Source organism: Falco cherrug, chromosome 3 (genome assembly GCF_023634085.1).
Source record: "Falco cherrug isolate bFalChe1 chromosome 3, bFalChe1.pri, whole genome shotgun sequence".
Classification (NCBI taxonomy): domain Eukaryota; kingdom Metazoa; phylum Chordata; class Aves; order Falconiformes; family Falconidae; genus Falco; species Falco cherrug.
In genome coordinates, this window is record NC_073699.1 from 48,587,857 (window position 1) to 48,608,594 (window position 20,738).

The window sequence follows — 20,738 nt, forward strand, 5'->3', positions numbered from 1 at the left end:
AGTGGGACCGGCATGCATGGAGCTGTGCAGCCTCACTTCTGTGGGGCTACTGACTCCATCCTCTCCCTAACAGCAGTAACCACTGGCACATTCACGCTGATCTCCTAGATCACTCCCAATAACCATCCTAGTGACTAGTACAGTTCTCCTGCAAAGCTGTTTTTGAATATACTGTTCTCACTGTGTCTACACCACTCATAACTTGTCATATTGATTATGAGGTTTTGCCTGACTCATACCAGTATTTCTCAACACATCGTAGCAAAACAGCATGAGGGATGTTTTGGTCAGAAGCAGACAACTGTCCTGTTTATCCTGATGCTCTGCCTCCCTGGCTGCAATACAATCTAGAAGTCCCTAGAAGGTGGCAGTCTCTGTCCCATAGGGAGGGCTTGCCCAGGCAGTGCTTGGAGCAGAACAGCATTTCCCCTTCAAGATTTCAGGCCCAGGACACGTCAGGACACCCTGCAAGCTCCTTCTGTCACCCTCGTCTACCTCAGATGCTCTTTCATTGGAAGGAGACTACTAGCCTAGCCAAGATTTTCCAGCAGTCAGGCAGGTCGCTTTGAAACAGGCCAAAACAGATGAAAGGCACTCCTAGATGTACAGGTGTGTATGGAATATTTCTATAGAGGAGAAGGTCCATTCAGCAGGCAAGACACATCATCTAGTGACTTACACCTGAGCAATGCCAAAACCTTGCTGTCTAGGACAAAATTCCTTTTCTTTCCTCATTCACAGTGGCTGTGGAAGATCTATGTGCTGCAGTCTGAGAGCCCCAAAGAAAGCAGATGTTCTGTGATCCTTTCAAGACAGTCTCCAAAACAAGACTAAAGACCTTCTGCCTTGTCACTCAGAGAAGATTAGAAAAAAGGGCAGACCCACCTCTAAAGGAACCCTCTTTCCTCCCTCTCAACCCCCCAAAGTCTGAGTCTCTCGAAGGCCTCTCCTCTCACTCGCCATCCTTTCCCAGCTCTCAGCCCCACTGTGCACCCCAGCCCCAGACCAGGCTCATCTGGGACTAGTTTTGGGTACAGCTCAAAAGAGGTCTGTGAGATCTGTCTGTGCCAAGCACAATGCACAATCCTTTTAACTATCAAGGCATAAATTTTCTTATAGCTGGAACTCGATCTATTGTCCTGTTTAGACAGTCCTCCAGAAATGCAGGTTTTGAACTCGACTGTCAAAAAGCAGCTTAAGATAGCTGTGTCCGGTTGCAGATTTGTAATGTTGATTCTGTGATATGGCTAGCTGCCTCTTAAAGGAGAGATGAGGGAGGAGAGCATGGCATAGTATCCTGTGGGATAGAGTGAAGGTAAGTAAGCTCCACCACACTGCCTTCTGTGTTATGTCTTGGCCTACCAGGATGTGAAGCTTTCGGGTATACAGTCATTCGTACTGCTGAGGGCAGCAAACTCTGGAGAACTACAAAGACACAAGAATCAAGTTCACACCCCGTGTCCAGGCTGCACTAATAAGGCTCCTTCTGTAATAGTCACCAGTCTGCTTGGAGCCTTAGACAGTATGGACAGTCAGCGAGATGGGTGTTGCTTGAGGCCGTTTCAGAACAGAGTAGGGTAAAAGTGCTGTTCTAATCTGATATCAGCGTGGCCTTGATCTGCTTTAACAATTCTTGTCTTCACCTAGCTTCTTCCGAGCTACTAATCTGCAAACATATTTGCAGTATTTACATCTTCAGTGCTTTTAAATGCTAGCTTTCTCTTCATATACATCATTCCAGAAATGCATACCTCTAGGGCCTGTACCAAAAGTTCAACTCATCACAAAATTCTCTCTTTTCTGAAAAACCTACAAGCTGAATGCAATGTCACCCACTGGAGCAGCTCCACACTGACTTGCACAGATTAAATAAATAACCAGATCTTCTACTGTTGCCCAAAGCAGCAAGGGCATTATGCTGTAACTACTCAAAATCTGTTCGGTAGTAAAGCAGGTGTTGAGTATCTTTAATTCTATTCTGTCCAGTCTTCATTGTTTGTCTAATGAAGGGTTGTTTTACCTGTGTGAGAAATGCTTTCATGAGTTTTCTATATGCAAATAAATTGTGCTTTCTTATAAATAAACTTGAAAACAAGGAGTGGAATGCCAGTATTTGACATTAAACTCCTGTATTTTTTGCTGTCCGTTACGACTATTTTTCACCATCTCATCACAGTGACCAGTCTCTGTGAAGACTTTTTGTCACTGCAAGACCTTCTGTCACACTTTGTATGAAGGATGCCATATAAATAAAGCGCATTGTGTTTAAAAAGGACTTGAAAACAGATTTGTCTCTAGGAAGTTAAATCCTACCTGGACCAGCTCCATCACAGCTAATCAGAACTTTCTCCAAGTCTCCCAGCGAGACAGCCTTTATGCAGAAAATATCCATCTGTGGAACCAGACAAGGAAAATTATAAAGGTTTTGAACACAGTTATTGCTTTGACTATAACAGTAATGAATAGTTTATCTTTTCTCTCTCTTTTTTCTTTTCCGAAATAGACATAGATGTCTTATATTTGTCCTGGATCTTTTAAAGCTTTCTAAGGTGAATAACATGTTAAAATTACTCCACAGAGACAGAATTCATTTCCTCTGACATGACACAATGATTAGTTGCAAAGTATTATTTCATCATCTCTATATTTTCTAGTCCTATCTGCTTCACCAAGACTGGAAAACATACTTGCAAATAAGGAATTAGAACTTGATTCTAAAGTTCACAGTGAACAAAAATTTTATTGGCACCATTTTATCTATATGTGAAATATCAATAATGAAGAGTACTCAAATTCTACTATCCAATGTTCTCAGTAAATGATTGATCCAGCAGATAAAAATTATTTATATGATTTAATTCTGTAATTTTGAATAAAGAAAATATGTCAGAAAATGGTAAACTGCAAGGATAAAACTTGTAAATAAAAAGGTATTTACACTTACTGAACAGTTTGCTAGCCATAATTTGCTCTTATTGATCAGAAGTAGCATTGTTTTTACTTCACCTGTCCACGTTGAAATTTTACATTATTATTCTTAGATCTATGGAGCTTCCTTTTGCCAGCATCTCCTCTTGTCCCAATGAGGTTGATATAAACGTTAGAATCTGTTTCAGCACCAAGTTTGGTACCCGTGTATACATGGACCTCATACACCAACACTAGGAGAAGAAAAAGCTTGAGGTTATCCTTGTAGCTTGCACATGATTCAAAAGCTTTCTCATCAAAATTTTGCCAGAAGACTATACTGACTTTCAAGTTTGGAAGTAGCAACAGCTATCCATGCATTTGTCACTTAAAGGTTCAAACCTTGTAATTTTCTGCACAAAAATATGAAGAGCAAGCTTGAAAACATGCATTATGCTGAGTATAGCTGTGCATTGCTCAGCAAAGTAGCCTATCAAGCATGTGTTCCCTAGTGCTACACTTTCCTCTGTCACTCCCTGTTTCATGATTTCAAGACCTAATTTGCAAAGTCTTTCTTGGCAAATTATCTGGAGAACACCTAACTGTGCCTAAGTCATGATCTCAAACAATAGCTATATTTCACTGCTACCAACGCATTCCCATCTCCAGATTTGTGCAAAACAGAATTTTCCAGGTGGTTAACATTCATTTCATCTTAAAAGAAGAGCAACCATTCATCCTAGTGGGTTTAGATTTTCATCTCACAAAGGTGGTCAAGAAGATGAATGGGCTCCCTCTTCTATAACAAGTGGACACTCAACTTGCTTTTGAAAGTTTCAACATTTATCACTAGTGGATGTGAACACTTTTTTAAAAACAGCTCTCAGCTGAAATATTTCTACTATTTTTTAATGCCTCTCCTTCTAGTCTAGACCAAAGTCTTACACACAAAAAATATACAATTATCTTCAAAGAATTTGGAAATATAATTCAGAGTTACTTTATTAACATACTTGGCACCACACGAATATTATCTTTAGAATTATCCAGATATGCAAACTTCTTTTAAAAAAATATTTGTAGTAATCACTTACTATTATATTTCATTCCAATTTTTCTTATTGTGACTTTTTAAAAAAAATTTCATGTTTACATCTTAATGGCAATTTTTCCATGGAGTGTTTCTATTCTAATCACAGCTGGCTATTTCTGCTGCTATGTAGTAGATCACAGAGAAGATTATTGTTTCACTAATGGGTAATTATAATAGTTCTTGGGAGTGAAGAAAAGTAGTAGCAGCCCTACCAAACAGAATTAAACATGACTTTTCAGAAGGAAATAAGATGAAAACAAAAATATTACAATAAAATGCTTGACAGTGGACAATATTCTACAAAAACTAATTAAAATATTATTACTCTTAAACAACCAAACAGCTAGCAGAATCTGACATTTCCATAAATTTTTAATTCACTGGACCCCAAGGCAGCTTGTAAACTCAAACATCATGTCATCCACCATCACTGAGGAGCAGCTATTTCTGATTCCCAGTGGAGAAACTTAACAAGTATTAAAATAATACTGAAAATACCTAAGGGGAAAAAGTAGCCCCACATACATTAAAACATAGGAAGGAAATGCTGAAGAATAGACTGTATGCTTACCAAATTAGGATATCTCTTTTAATCTGTTTAAAACTATCCTAAACTGACTAAGACAGTGTCTCCAACTCATTATCACTATTACAACTGTGACTCAAAATAGGAGTGGTGTCCCTTGATCAGTTTTATTATTTTCTGTAACTCCATTGCGCCTCTCACATCCATACATTAATGTACCAACACAGCCCATGACATATAATTGATGTCAATAACACATACACCCCCTTCAAAAAAATGGTTTCAAGGTTTTTAACATAAAATAATGTTTAAAAAAATTGTAGATATGAATGACAAGTAACAAAGAAAAATGGACATGATAATTAACATAATTGAGCTATATATCCAAGTAACATTTTATATCATAAGTCTTAGTATAGAATCAGAATCACTTAGGTTGGAAAAGATCATCAAGTCCAACTGTTAAGCCAGGACTGCCAAGTCCACCACTAAGCTGTGCCACTAAGCATCACATCTACACATTTTTTGAATACTTCCAGGGTGGTGATTCCACCACCTCCCTAGGCAGCCTGTTCCAATGCTTGACCACCCTTTCAGTGAAGAATTTTTTCCTAATAGCCAATATAATCTAATAATCATAACTATGTGCAGATAAGCAACAGAAGAACATAAGCCAAACAGCAAACTGGCCAAAGGACAGAGGATAAGGGTTGACAGCAAACTATAAAAGAAAACGTGCAACAAAGCAAAGAGCCACACTGATCATGAAGTGGCAAAATCTTTCAGAGTGTGGAAGGAAAGAGGTCACATTTCCAAAAGAAAACCTGATGATTACATTAATCTGTGGCCAGCTGTTTGAATAATAGGGCTGGACTACCCATGGAGCAAGACATTGCAGATTAGTAAAAGCAGGGACATGTCAACATGAAATCTCCTCCATGCTTTTACATTCTTACTCACATTGTGTTTTGAAAAAGCAAAACGACTGTGGGAGTTAAGGAAAGGGCATAGATTATTTATGTTATGAGTGTTTATATACAAAGATTAGTATCTGTATTACTTACACCTACAAGTAATTCCCATGATCAAAACTGCAAAATTTAAGTAACTATAAGCACAATTTTAAAGCATATTCAAGACATTTTTAAAGCCCTTCAACAATAAATTATTATAAGAAAACACTGAGTTTTTTCATTTCTGGAAGGAGACCAAATCAAATGGGTTAAGTACAGAATACACCAGAACAGAATAAGAGATAATTATAACACAACACAAAGATATTAACAGTTAAATAAATTACAGTTCCTTCTGTAGCACTGTGCATCTCTGTGGTAACCAGAGAGATGATAATGATCTAATCAAATACAGCTTTCTATTGCTACAAGCCTAAATAAATCAGTCAGAAGTAGAAAACATGTACATGTCAAAATGTAAAGAACTCAAAAATATTTTCATTAGGTCCTTGTGTCTATACATCTCTCACCATCTCAAAAACATTAGGTCTGGCATTTATTTAGGCTACGCAATCTGCATTTATAAAGGAACCTTCTTAATAAAAAGACCAATTTGTGCTTTAAATTTTTGCAAAATTTGTTAGCAATACAGGCTGATGTATCAGGATAATAATGGAATGTTCGTTTCCTTTAATCTGAGTATATGTCACAATGCAGTTTATAGGAAACATACAAATAATTAAGGAACTAAACTATTCTCCAAAACACGTGTGCATGCCTACTTAAAATATGCCACTATGGAGAAATGCTTGGACATGCATATAAACATTTACTAAACAGACTTTTTATATACAAGTGGAAACCTAGGCACAGGGCAGCTTGAGCAGATGCAATTTTTTCAAAATTTTATAACAGTTCCCCCAGGCTGCAGAACAGCTACAAAAGGTGCTGGTGTTAATGGCTCCTGAGCTACAGATTGCTTAAATAAAAGAACAAAAAGCATGATGCCACCCTTTAACATATAAGACAAGGTGCACCAGTAGTTTGATGAGCACAGGGGACAGATACAACCAAATCTGGAGAACAAACCCACCAGTCAAATGTACTGCTGCGACATCAAGACTCACCATGTGTAAAATTTGCCTGTTTGTAGCTTTCTGTATATTGCTCACGAAATAGTTTTTTTGTGTATAGAGTAAAATAATAAGCCCTAGAAAATATGATCAGCCTCTGTGACTCTGGTTTACTTTCCTCTGAGGAACTGACCTACTCTATGGCCCCCACTGCTGCCACAGCTGAAATGGAGACCTGCTTCACAGCAGTAAGAAAAAGCCATCCCAAAATTCTGAGAATTAGAACTCTGCCACCCAATTCTCTATTCTGTAGCAGTAATTTCATTTTGCTACATGCTGATTTATTGAAGCTACACCAGCTGAAATCTGGGGTGACAAAGCAAAGAGGTAGGCTTATAGGTAAAAAAAAGGAAAGAAAAAGTTGAAAGCTATATCATAAAACCATCCACTTAACAGAAGTCAGGAAACGCTGTTTCAGCATGATGAGGGACCTCAGATTCACATGTAGGTATATGTCTAATGTGGGGCAAACCAAAATAAGAGAAGAAATATCTTGAAAAACAGTGTAACTTTGATAAAGGGTATAAAAGGATTAATTAATACAGAATAGCAGGAAAAAAGATCTCAGCTAGCACTCACTAAAAAAGAAAATTGCTTTTCAGAAAACAAGTGATTGAAATCTTCAAATTTTAGATAAGCTCTCTAATCAAACAGAAGACTCTGTGACATGGATGCATGGATGAAACAGTTGAAAAAAGAGAGGTAAAATATTTTCAGGCAGAGGTGAGGAGCTTCTAAAAGGCTCCATGAAAGACAAACATAAAAGCACTATACAATGTTAAAAAGATGGCATATCAAAATATATCAAAAATGCTATAGGAGTTACTGAGCAGTCAAGTGTAAAAGCAGGAAATTTATACATAAAATTGCTACTACTGCTATGTCTTGAGATGTTATCATGAAGCTTCAGGTGTTTTTTTAAGTCTCTACTCCAGCTTCTGGTATCTATTGATAACACGAGAACATGAACTAACTGCAATAAAGGGGAGAGAGTAAGGACTTTTTTTTCTCTGGTTATGAAGAAAAGGTAAGCTAAGGGCATCCTAAGGGCAACATAACACAGATTAGAGAACCCTTTTTCCCAGACTCCTGGGCACCTGAATCAGGGTTTCCAAGATGGAACATTGGTGTATTCCTGATCATTCACCAATGATAAGAGTTAGTTTAGCCTCGATCTACAAGCACAGTATATACTTCTCATTTCCTTCTGAAGAAGTGATGTACAGAATTCAGTGACTTATGACATTTCCCTTTGGAAAATAAAAACAGTAAGCAAGCCTAGCAGGTTGCTTTGCATTAGAGACTAAGTTAATATTTTGATATGTTTTGGGAGAAGAAGAAAATAATCCTGATAGAATTAAGGAATAATTTACTGATGAGAGTAAGAAAAATGAAAGTTTTCACTGCAGAAATATTGGTCTTTTTCTGCTGACTTATTATAAACTACTGTCCCATTGTCAGTTCTTTTCAAAGCAATTCTACTATAAGTACAGTCATTATTTTATAATTCTAGTTAAGAGCAGATGAATTCAAGATAAATACACATCACTTATTACTCAAAGTACATTAGATAAGCTTCCTCCGCATTACACGTGTCTGAGCTTAAAGATACTGGTGTGCCTACAACAGCATATGAGTTTGAATCAAGAAACTGAATCCCCTGGTTGGCCTTATTTCTATCTGTTTTGCAGCATGGAGTGGTTTTAGAGTGAAAAATGAGATCCATTTTGGATGAAGCCAAACCAGAGCATACGTTCCAGGAACACAAGGATGATGATCTTACCACAAATTGGCAGTCAGTCCATGGGAACAGACTAGAACAAGCCCAGAGTAACTTCCCCCTAAATGCACATAATGAGGATGTTGGACCCTTCGCTCATTGGATTTTTACCACCAACCACTTCACTGTGCAAATCCACTCCCATCAGGCTGCTAGTGTAAACAGACAAATTGGCCAAAGAACATAAAACCTAGAGAGATGGTAAATGATACACAATATTAAAACTGTCAGATTCAGTCCTCCTTTAACAATGGTGATCCAAGACAGTAAAACAGTATTACACAGTACTGCTGCAGGTTCTACCATTTTTCCAGACATACCTACTTGAATAAAGTGGTCATTTTGGCTCAATTTGTTAAACAGCGAGATTGAAACTCTGTCATGTGATTTTACCACTTGGTATTCACTACCCAGTTTGCACGAATAGTATTTGGTATTTTATCGTGACAAAAGGGTAAAGATCCAGATTGGTGCAGTGTTAAGGCTAAAAGGGAACAATTTCTTAATGGCTGATACTTGTTAAAAGGGACTGTCTTCCTCAGATATTATTTGAGAAGACATAAATACAAAACATTATCTTCAGGTGAAGATTTCAATGAGAATCACAGTTCTCAGGCTTTCTAATCTCCACTACTGCTATTTGAAGCAATATTCTAAAAAGATAAATATGGGGATATTCTTCATAACACATAAGAAAATTATCAGCTTTGAAAAAACACACTTACTAATCAATTATACAATTGGAAAGAGAAGCTTGACTATTTACCTATTTGCCTCCTGCGTGATTAAACAGGGATACAAATTTTGTAGAGATAATGCTTGAGTCATTACTACACATTCTAACACTTTTGTATTTGCCTGCACATTTCTCCAAGTGGAAAAGAAATCTAAATCTTTTGAGCTGGAATATTTTCTGCCTCAGTCTCAGTATTTGTCTTTTATTTCAAATCAGTACAGTTATTCCTTCGATTAAGTGAACAAGAACAGGGCAGATTTCCCCATTTTTATTCACATTTGAAGTTTATGTTCGCATAAGAAGAACAGTAAGAAAATGCAATACTTCTTGTGTCATGCACCCCTTTAGATCAAAACTTCAGCCACATCTGAAGTTAATCCATGTTAAGATGTGGGGTAAAGGTCTTCTGCACGCTCACAAAGAGGCACAGACAGCTATGGGCAGGGCGAGTCCAACTAACACCCTGCTCTGGCTTCTCCCAAGCCACCTGCCCTTGTGCCCCTGTGTTTGTGGAGATGGGCTGGTGGCTCCTGTGATGGGCTTGGGAGAAGCCAAGGACTCAGAGGAAAGGACACTCTCTCCCAGCCCCTACATGGCCATCTCAGGAGAGTCCCAGTCCCAGTGTCCAGGCATGAAACCCATCATGATGAGTCTATTCTGGAGTATCTATTGGACTGCTGGGGTTTGCTGCCTAGGGGTGTGGAACACAATATGGGACAGAGGGGAAGAGCATTTTGGGATTGCACAGGACTTACTATGGGATGTTTAGGGGAGGAACCAAAGGCAGAAAAAGAGATGGATCTAGGTGATTTCTGGAGGAACAAGTGTGGGAAAATAGAGGGATCAGGAGATCAAAAGAGCTGGGCACAACAGTTTGCTAGTTAGTATGGCTGGCTGTGTCCTGCACCTGATCAGTGCAGTCCATCCCATCTTATTAATTTGATTTCTAACTCTTTTTCTGGGTGAAGGACTCTCTGTTCTCTGTGTGCATACACATGTGTGGGTATGGGGTCTGAGTACCAGCAACTGGACTGGGACCCAGTTGGGGTCCTGCATGAAGGCATCTGGAGAGACTAGAGGGAGTGAAACACCGCGAGTGAGTGGAGTGGTACAAGGGTTGAGAGGCTCATGTCTCTAAGTGCCAGACCATACGAACAGCTGACTGTTGGAGGGACCACAGGAATCCTGGCCAGCTGCCAGAGACAACATGGGATATGGGTGTCTCTAGGGGTGAGACCTGCTGAGGTGTATGTGTGTCTCTAAGGACAAGACACCTCTGTGCATGCATGCCTGTGTGCATGTGTGTGTCAGACAGTCTGTACCAGCAGTTGGAGTGGGGCTGCAGCCTTGAGGGCTCGTATGTCCAGAAGCCAGCAACTGGGGAGACTGGGATCCAGAGGCAGATAGAGTGTGTGAGCCCAGCAGCTGGCAGCATCCACCTTGTACATATGTGTACACATATATATTCCTATTAGTGGACTCCATCCTGCTCAGCCAGAGAGGTGAGCGGGATGAGGCTGCTGGTGCTGCCTGTGTTTCTGTGTCTGTTCTGTGTGTCTGCGTTACTGTACAGCTGGCCATGTATACCTGTGTATAGATGTGGTATATAGATGTGCTCTCTCTGTGTGTGCGGACTGGGAACACGTATTCAGCCTGGGACCTGGGGACCTGGGGCTGTGCAGCTGCAGCAGCCTCACCTACACTGAACTGCCAGATATAGTCATAATTCCCCTAACACTCCTGTGTTGTCATGATGTTATAAAGCTACGTCAAAAGCATTCAGGATAAAGCTTCTATCTTATTTTCATTGAATGACACTTAAGATTTACCCAGTTCAGGGAACAATGACTAATTTCCAATACCTATCACTTAGAAAACAGCTGAACAATTATTCTTTGATTTTGTGCATCACAACATAACTAGAGGATGAAACCAAATCAAAATGGCAACAAATAAACAATCCAATACTTGTAAAGTTTGGTTAATTAAAAATATCTGGAACTGCCACGAAAAAAAAGTGAGACTGGGTAGAAGAATCACAGAAAAAAACAGGTTGGAGTATGGAGTAGCCCTCCACAGATCATCCAGTTCAACAGCATCCTCAATTCAGGGACAACTTTGAAGACAGACAGATCAGGTGAAATTTTTTTAATCTCCAGGGCTGGAAAAGCAACAAAAACAGAATAGGATTAAAAGGAGCCACAGACCTAGAAGACTTGGCAATGAGGAAAAATAAGAAAAGAAGAGAAAACAAAGACAGACATACGTTGGAGGCATAAGGAACCCGAGTTATGTATGGAAGCTGAGACTGGTGCAATGGAGAAACTGAGAAAGAACTGGAAGCATCACTTGCAGTAGGAGGCCGGATTAGTGTCAGCTTTTTGAAGCAGCTGAGGGGCAGTCAGAAAAATAAGGGGGGTTACCAAGTTGAGAAATTTGGATGGAAAAGATTGGATTTCCGACAGGAAGGTAAAGAAAACTGAGAGAATCAGGAAATAACTTAGGATTTGAAGAAGAGAAGCTACGAAAAAGAAAGACAAGGAAACAAAAATCAGCTCCAAGGTTTTGGGTCCCCACAGCAGAGTTTGGTTGGAGAAAGGGAGAAAAAAGGTAAAGAAAAAAATATACTTTTTTTCTAAGAGAGAATTTGAGTGAAAAAGTAAGTGTTAAAGAACAGCAATTTAAAAAACTATTCTTTCTGAGTTTTGTTTATATTTGTTCATTTTGTTTAAAGATTCCAGCACATCACTTTTATAGTTAAGCAAATTTAATACCACTAAAATGTACCAGATTGAATTGAAAGTACAGGATATAAATTACTGAATCATATCAGATTATCATTAAGTAATAAGTAGTACATCATTTGTTCTGCTGGAGAAAGTGACTTAATATGGTTTGTCCAGTACTTGTAAGCAATTAGCTTTTAAATGGGAAATGCAAATTGGTAGTTTTTCATTTGCTTGTTCTTGAGAGTATAAACAGGAAGTCCTTGGGAGGCCTTGCAGAGTTTATATTGTTCAATTTAAATGTACCTAAAATCAATAATTAATTTGTAAAACTTACAATTTCAGGAAATTTCCAAATGCTTTCTAAAGTAATTTTTCTTACAAACTTGAGACATATATTTTAATAGAGATAATTTTCCTGCAAAGGCAATGAAAGATGCAGTAATATTACAATTAAAAAGTAAGTAAAAGTGCTCTTTTAAGTATATTCCCAGCCGTTGATAGAACGGACTTAATTTTTCACATTCAAGTACACAAATGGAGTGCATCTACCAGAATATTAGTACCTCTTTTTGAATGGGTATTTCAGACTGTGTAATGAAGATTTGAGTTATTGATGTTGAAAAAATTGTTCACGCCATTTAATTGGCTTCTGCATTATTTTTCTGTTGCACCAATATACAATACTTAAATCACCGTAGGATGTGGAATATGTTAATGATTATACAGCCTGGTTCATCCTGATCAGTCCCAGTTTTTGAAATCTCTTATTGAAGTTACTAAACACTCTTCAAAATATTAAAAAAAAAAAAAAAAAAAAAAGCAAAGGGGAAATGTGAACTGGCCCATACGTGTTTCTCAGCATCTTCTGGCCTCTGTAATAGAGATCAGTAGTCCCCTTTGGCCTTAAAACCCATCAAAAACATTCACACACCACCAGTCTTGATGTTTCCTTTCAGAGGTTTATATTCCTTTAGTTGAGGTTTTTCACCTGTTTGATATTTTCTTCTGAAATTATTTGAGTGTCACTAAGTGCATGATGACCCTTTTTTATGCTGAATCATTGATTCCTTGTAATATTCACTCCTTCAATTTGAATACAGTTTGTCTGAATGGTGTCAAACACTGTTGTCTATCAGTTGCACTGTTGTCATTCTATTAATGTAAAGAGAATTCTATTAAAAAAAAAAACATTGTGCTAAATTATTATATTGGCTGTTTATTCCTTCATAGAGGCCTTGGACTTTTTAAATAACAGCTTTATATGATGGGCTATTTCCTGCTTCACTTGAAGAGAACAAGTGCATCAGAGCTGTGGTAAACTTTGAAGTACCAAAGTGCCACCCTGCAGCTAACAACTTCTGTGTGAATGGCTGTGGCTTGAGTCTGATGTGTAAAAAGTGTGTGTGATGATTCAGGTCATGGATTTCTAGTAAAGAATATTTTATGCAGCACAAGAAAGGATGATACCAAACTTGCTAAAAGGAACTGGAAGTCATATGACATTACATACCTTAATATGCCTTGATTTCCTGCCTGATGTCTTGCCCTAAAGAACAGTATTTGCCAGTGATTAAGGGGCACTCTGAGAGATCAAGAATTTTGTAGGGGTAAGATGCCCTGGCTACGGCTATCATTTTGATTTTGGGAAGGAAAGGAGTGGGGTAAAATGACCACTTCTCGCCTCTGTGGAACTAGAAAGTATCTGGAAGGTATTGTTTTATGGTTTCACTGGCTTTTGGGCAGTGTGCCCTGGAAGAAACATGAAAAGCTGTCATATACTCACAGGATATGGCTAGTGAACACATGATCTAAAATACTGAATACGTACATGGCAAAAGCTCCTTTGTGGGATTTCTTATTGCCACTTCTCTCCACGTATCACCTTCACCCTTGTCTTCTGCAAGCCAGCACTGTACAGGGAGACAAATCTCTTCATGAGAAAGAGGTACTACTCTTTCAAGCCTGACTTCCTCCAGGTACCAACTGGGATCATTTCCAGTGTTATCGTGGCCAATGCGGATTTTATATAGCTGCCCAAGATCTCTGAGATTAATCTGTAATGACAAAAAAAATCCAGGTTTTAATAAAAAATTATAAGACTGTCTTTTAGCAATCCTTCTTATACTGGGCATGCAAGCTACATGTGCAGCTAACACAACCTAGAGTAATGGGGGTTTTGAGAAAATGAAGCCTTAATATACAATGAATCCCAGAGCAATTGAACAAAAGTAAATGGAGTAGTCTGCAAATGTAATTTTATTGATTTCACTACCCTGTTATTTAAAGTGACTAAAGGGCTTAACCAATTCAGTCTGGTTTTAGATGTCTTGACAGAATCCAGTTTGTAGTGTTATAATGTAAATGTCTATTTCTAGACAAATACTTTAACTAGCAGAATTACCTTCAGCCATTGCTGTATGAAATGATATATTTTGCAGTCCATACATTTACCATCAGCAAAGCCCTATTAACTATTCCTACCAATTATCGGTCTGCTATGGCCCACTTTTCTCATTGTCTTTTATTTTTATGTGCACTGGTGTCAGGGTTAACTGTTTCTGTGAGTGCTGACGCCACACTGCAGCAAATTTAAACAATAAAGCATGACTATGTCACATGGAATACTGCAGTCCTGAAATAAGAGACACTTTGTTTTGGGCTGCAGAAGTTTTTTGAGCAAAGCTGATGGCAGGAACTTAAGCACAAAAGCAGAGTTAACTACTTTCATTTTCAGTGAATTGTTTGAAAGCTCAGGTATTGGGAAAAAAATTACAGATGAAAAAAATAACAAAAAGTAGTTGTTTCTTTTACCATTATACCAATTTTGTACTGTTTAGCATCAAAACAAAACTCAAACAGACAAAAAACAGATTGACAAATAACTAACACCAACATTGCGCCAGTAGCCTGAATCACCAAAACGGGTGAACTAAGAAGTGTGTTTGAAGGTCCATTGCATCTGTTCTGGAAGATAATATTGATAAGCCTGCCCCACAGTGAGAGTTTCCTCTTCGATGTTTTTTGCTGAGGAAGACTAAAAGGTAATGCTCCTCTTCTCTGTGGAGCTGGGAAATATCAGAGACACTAGAGACATACCCTTTTCACTCTTCTGTTGAAATGTTTTCCCATGCATTGACACAGGCTAGTGTAACATTGACATTTCTTGGTCATGAGGAACATCACAGAAGAGAGTCTTAGCAGCCCTAATTGATCATCATTTTCTTGCATCCCTGAGGCAAGTCTGGCGCAACTCAGTCTCATAACATGACATCATGACACATACACTAGTGCTGTAAAGTCTGGATAGAGTCACACTTACGTCCAAAGTAGTAGGTTTTCCTGTATTAAAACAGTCTGTTAAAGTAAGAAGTGCTAACTGAAGGCATGATTATAACATTAATGCAGTAAAACCATGTACATCAAAAATATGCTGCTAATACTCACGGCAGAATTACAGCAGCAGACAAAAAGCTCTGAAACTAACCACAAACGTAGCCAGGACATAGGCTGAGTTGCCATAATAACCATCTACAGCTTGTAGATGTAAATATACAATAATAACAGCTACAAAGCAGAGACCTGTGCAGTGAGCAAGTGACCGCTAAGGTTCTCTTGCAAATAAATGTTACAATATATTAGAACTGTCACCCGTTATTGTGAATTGAATAAAGTATAGTATTGGTGAATAAAGGTAGTGCTCTCCTGAGATCTAGGCACTGGCTGCTATTTGGTGCAGAAGTGTTAAAGGGCAATTTAGTAAATAAAGCACTGAAACCTTGTGACATCATGGCCATGATTAAAATCTGGCATAAACCCTCTTGCAAGAGTGTCACTGGCATCTTTGATTACAGTATTCATTACTACATCTCTCGGCCAGTACCAGGAAACTGTCAAAGAGCCTCTTTTGTTTTCTGAAGCATCTATCAGTCATTTGGCTGTGAGGCAAACTGAAATATTATAGATAAAAAGAATTCTGCATATCTACAGTGGGTATCATATGAGTTGGCTGACAATTGAAGTTGTAACTTTCTTAATTATATTAATTTTATTTATCATACTATGCTAAAGTGACTTTCTTAATTATATTAATTTTATTTTTCATACTATGCTAAAGTGCATTTTTCTCAGAAAGAAGTCTAAGATGGAAGATGTGTTTCCAGGTGAATCTACAAAGCGTTTCGACATTGTAACATAGAATCATAGACTGCTTTGGGTTGGAAGGGATCTTTAAAGGTCATCTAGTCCAAGCCTTTTGCAATAAGCAGGCACATCTTCAGCTAGCTCAGGTTGCTCAGAGCCCAGTCCAACCTGACCTTGAAGGAAACCTTCAAGTGATGGGGCATCTACCACCTCTCTGGGCAACTTGTTCCAGTGTTTAACCACCCTCATTGTAAAAAATTTCTTCCTTATATCTAGTCTAAATCTTCCCTCTTTTAGTTTAAAACCTATCATAACAGGCCCCTCTGGAAAGTTTGTCCCCATCTTTCTTATAAGCCCCCTTAAGAACTGAAAGGCTGCAGTAAAGTCTCGTCAGACCCTTCTCTTCTCCAGGCTGAACAACCCCAACCCTCTCAGCCTGTCCTCACAGGAGAGGTGCTCCAGCCCTCTGATCATTTTTGTGACCCTCCTCTGGACTCGCTCCAACAGGTCCATGTCCTTCCTGTATTGAGGGCTCCAGAGCTGGATGCAGCACTCCAGGTGGGGTCTCACCAGAGCTGAGGGACAGGATCACCTCCCTCAACTTGCTGGCCACATTGTAGCTGATGTTTGGGAGACCACTGGTACACCTGGAGGGAAGAGCCCAGGAAAATAAGCAGTGATAGGATAGCTGACCAAGAAAGAAAAAAAAAAAAAAAAAGAAAGAAAAAAGAAAAAAGAAAAAAAGAAAGGCAATTTGAAAAAGGAGAGGAAAATGATGAAACCCATTCATCACCATATCACCATGTAGGGACTTCCTGTTACTAGGTAAACACGGCAATCCATCAAACCTAATCAAATGGAGTTTCAAGAAAAATCAGTACAGAACAGAAAGCTCTGTCTAGACCAGGAGATGCTCCTAGTTGCAAGCAGTTCAATTACATTCATTAAAGTCCTGTTTAGCATCTGTAAACATCCCTGTATTAGCGTCCTTCTGTACTTCCTATCCTTCCCTAACATTCACACTCTGAAAGACGACACAATATAACAAAATTAAGAAAGTTATGCACCTGCTAAGTGGGAATTTGTCCAAAGTGTCAAATCAAATGTATTTGCTTGCTTTTGACTACAGTGAGGAAGAGTATAAAGCATCTCAGTCTACTAGACTCACAAATTTTGTGGGGTTTGGAATGGTAAGCTATACAGGGCCTATAGGTAATGGCATATTTCTGAGACTGAAAGGTCTCCAAAATAATTAGAACACCGCCAGACTAATAACATGCTTAATAACACTTCTGTTTCTATCAATTGTTTATGGGTGTTCTGGGGGAAAAAGTCATGTTTATTCTTGGTGAAAATTAAGGCAAGGATGTCAAGGCAGAGAGCAAATCGACTGTGTATGATGTTCTATAAGACATGTAATACAATTACAAAACTAGTTTCAGCTCCTGTTGTAGTTTTGGGGCTTGGAACAATTCATTTTGTTGTCAGATCAGATATCACATTGGTCTCTCAGTGGTATTGACTTGCTAACATGTTACTTATTGCCAGTCAGAATCCTGTCAAATGTATGTCAAATTTTGCTCTTGCAGTTAAATGCAGATGAAAAAATTCTCATAACACAGTCCAGCTAATAGTATTCTTTTACTGACATAAACACTGTATCCCGAGGTTGTTCCTTTATTTACAGTATTGATTAAATTGCCTTTAACTTCTGCATGACTTGAACACAACCTGGCATTTACAAACCTAATTTCACAGCCAGAACATTTTGTAAAAAGTTGTAGAGCAAAGTTTACTTTATTGCCCTTATAAACTAAAACCTTAGTTCTATATTGTGGCACCATGGCTGCAAAAGTAACATTCCATTTTACATGGAAACAGCCTTTCTGACAGAACTGCAATAAACGGCCATGCAAAGAAGATAGGATGGGTCCCAGGACTAAAGCATCACTCTGGAAATCAGACAGCTAGATTCTATTCTTGGATCTGCTTTAAGCATCGTGAGAAACTACATAATTCACAAGCCTGCTTTGCTTCGCTGTTGCAAGGACAACAGTTAGACATCTGTCTCTCACAGGAATGCTGCAAAGCTCTCTTCATAAATTTTAAGATACGAAGAAGACACAAGTCCAAAATTCTGTATATTTCTCTAAATTTTTTGGTTCATTTGGGGTTAGTTGCTATTTTTCCATAACTCAACTGGCAGATCAAAAATTATCAATTATAATTCTCCTAGCTAACTTTGTAAATCTAGTGTTTTCCCTCAAGGATAATGTGATCTCACTTACAGTTACCCAGTCTCTCATATAATCATGCAATTTCTGTTGTCGCTGGCAGTTGTGCAGACAGAATAATGGAGGAATAGCAACAAGCTGCTCAGCAGATATGTTGTAAATCTACTGAAGAACGTGGTCAATATAATAAAACCATTTCTCCACTACACCGTAATTGGATGTTGCAGGTACTCAAAGCTCCTAAATGACAAGGACACACAGAGATAGAAGACTGATGTATTTGCACATAGGTCTACACCGCTCAGAACAAATCTGCTAAAGTCCTAGCAACTGTACACTTGGGTTAGTAAAACCATCCCTCAGACTGGCCAGTCCAGATTCTCATGGCACTCTGTTGCTGGTGAGCATGGAATAGCAGTGTTGCAGTGAAAGTAAGCAGCTTGAGGCTCATCTTTGCTGGCCACTGCAACAGAGCACAGACATCTAATCCTCAACCAAGGTCAAAGCATTGAAGAGGTTCAAATGTCTGTATTTTAAAAATACTAAAAATTGGTTTGCAAAGTTCCTTTCTCCCTGTAAATTCTTCAGCTTGATATAGCAGAGTTTGGACATGGATGGAAATTCAAAGTCATAAAATTTAAGATAACAGTTCGGGGATATGAAGCTGCCATTCTGATGTGGCTTACATTAGCCACGTATAGAACATAAATAAGACCTAAACTCCTGCAGAGGTAACAAACAAGGGCATGGAAACAGGTATCTCATTGAGGTAAAGGAATCTAGGTATCACAGACATCAGATATATTTATCTTTTCTTAGGGATTGCCTATTAGAGAGATCTGGCAAGTGCCAACCTCAGCCTCTTCTCAGCAAAAAGTTTTATAGAACACTTGAATCATCCATCATTTATAGTTCACCTTTTGGTTGACTGTGAAACTCCTTCTAATGCGTCAATCGATTTGTGCCAAATTCTGTGATCAGCTCTAAAGGGGCTGGACCTCATACAGACCCTGCTTATGTGAGAGATTGCCAGCACTTATTAATGTTAATGATATTATTGTGAGTACAACAACAGTAGGAATTCTCTCTGTAGTATTTTTCTTCACTGTTACAGGCAATATTATCAACACTCATTATATTTTATAGTATCGGTACCAATATGTATTATTGAAAAAACTGTCTACCACTTTCAAGAGGGCCACATTTTCAGAGGTAGCTTTGCCTCAGCCACACCTACATGCTAAATGTTTGCAAGCAGTTACACAAGATTAGCCTGCTAATTAATACAACTGTATGCTTTGCTCATTGCTACTGTTTAGGTGTTTGTACAAGTATATGACTAAATCCTCTTCTTGCCAAAGGCAATGGAACATTTTCACTACATCATGCATTAGAAAACTCGGCCTTGCTTTTTGAAATTGAAGATTAACAAAGCTTGTATTTTACAATTTGTCTCTAAACATAAATTAAAATGTAGTTTTATCAGCATGAAGTTCTTCCTAAAGAGGATGCAAGGACTAAATTTTAATTTCATTTCTAAATGAACTATGCAAACAGTCTTTTCAGTCCCTTGCATACCTATGACATTTTGAGTGGAGTCCGTACGACCTATTTTCATGTACTTGAGATGTTTAAGTGAAAAGTTCCTTGGCTTAACAAGAACTTTAGTGGAAAGATACTTCAGTAAAAGGATGGAAAGAATATGTGTAATGACTCCATTTCTCTTTTATATACTGTAATAAGCAAAATAACATCACTGTTTCCTGTTGTACAGAAAGTACCCTACAAACTTTTTGAAATAAACTCAAGCTAGCATGACAATCATTTGGAAAAGTCAACACTTCAGAAGCAGCTACACCAAAATCCCAATGTCTAACAAAACTGCTAGAGGCTATACTTGAACGGACAGTTATTTATTTCATGTAAGGCCACCTCATTAACAGAATTTCAGAGAAGTCATGTGCAGCAGCTGGATTCCCAAAAGAAAAAGAAATCATTGACTGCATTAGTTTAACTTCTATAGCATCTGCATATGATGGAGAAATCTTTGGAAGTGGAAGATATTTTTATATTTTGAGCATGCAGCTGGTAAATGTTGCCAAAAATATCACAACTAATGTACCGGTAAAGTATCCAGAGTCTGCCCACAGTGCTTGCATTTTCCAGATGTCTGAATTCATCCAATTTGTTATTTGTGTCCAACAAACTTGGCACGTTTACACACTAACTCAAGAATTCGAATATGTCGCAGGTGCTCACATAGAAACTTAACAGTCTCGTGAAAAAGGTGGATAGAGACATGTAAGGAGTAGGATTAAAGGCCACACAAAAACTGGCATTTTTTCCCACTTCATACTTGCTTCAGTCACAAAGCTGTGTAAACAAGTACAGCTCATCGCACAGTGACAGTTAAATACTTTCTTTTCCAGTTCATTCAAGCTCTTTTAATTCTGTAGCTAGTCCAGTATCAATGCTCAATCACTTGACCTTCCTATACAGGCTAACAA

General features: G+C 38.3%; 1 protein-coding gene across 1 annotated transcript in view; it reads right to left on the reverse strand.

Annotated features, from left to right (window-relative positions):
* The window catches only part of LOC102057144 (RP1, axonemal microtubule associated), a 144,797-nt gene that overhangs the window by 89,397 nt on the left and 34,662 nt on the right, over nucleotides 1-20,738 (reverse strand). Inside the window, exons 11-13 of the mRNA XM_055706318.1 lie at nucleotides 13,686-13,911; nucleotides 3,007-3,161; nucleotides 2,314-2,392 (exon numbers count right to left, since the gene is read on the reverse strand). Coding sequence (XP_055562293.1) covers nucleotides 2,314-2,392; nucleotides 3,007-3,161; nucleotides 13,686-13,911 — 460 coding nt within the window. The remainder of the gene's footprint in view (nucleotides 1-2,313; nucleotides 2,393-3,006; nucleotides 3,162-13,685; nucleotides 13,912-20,738) is intronic.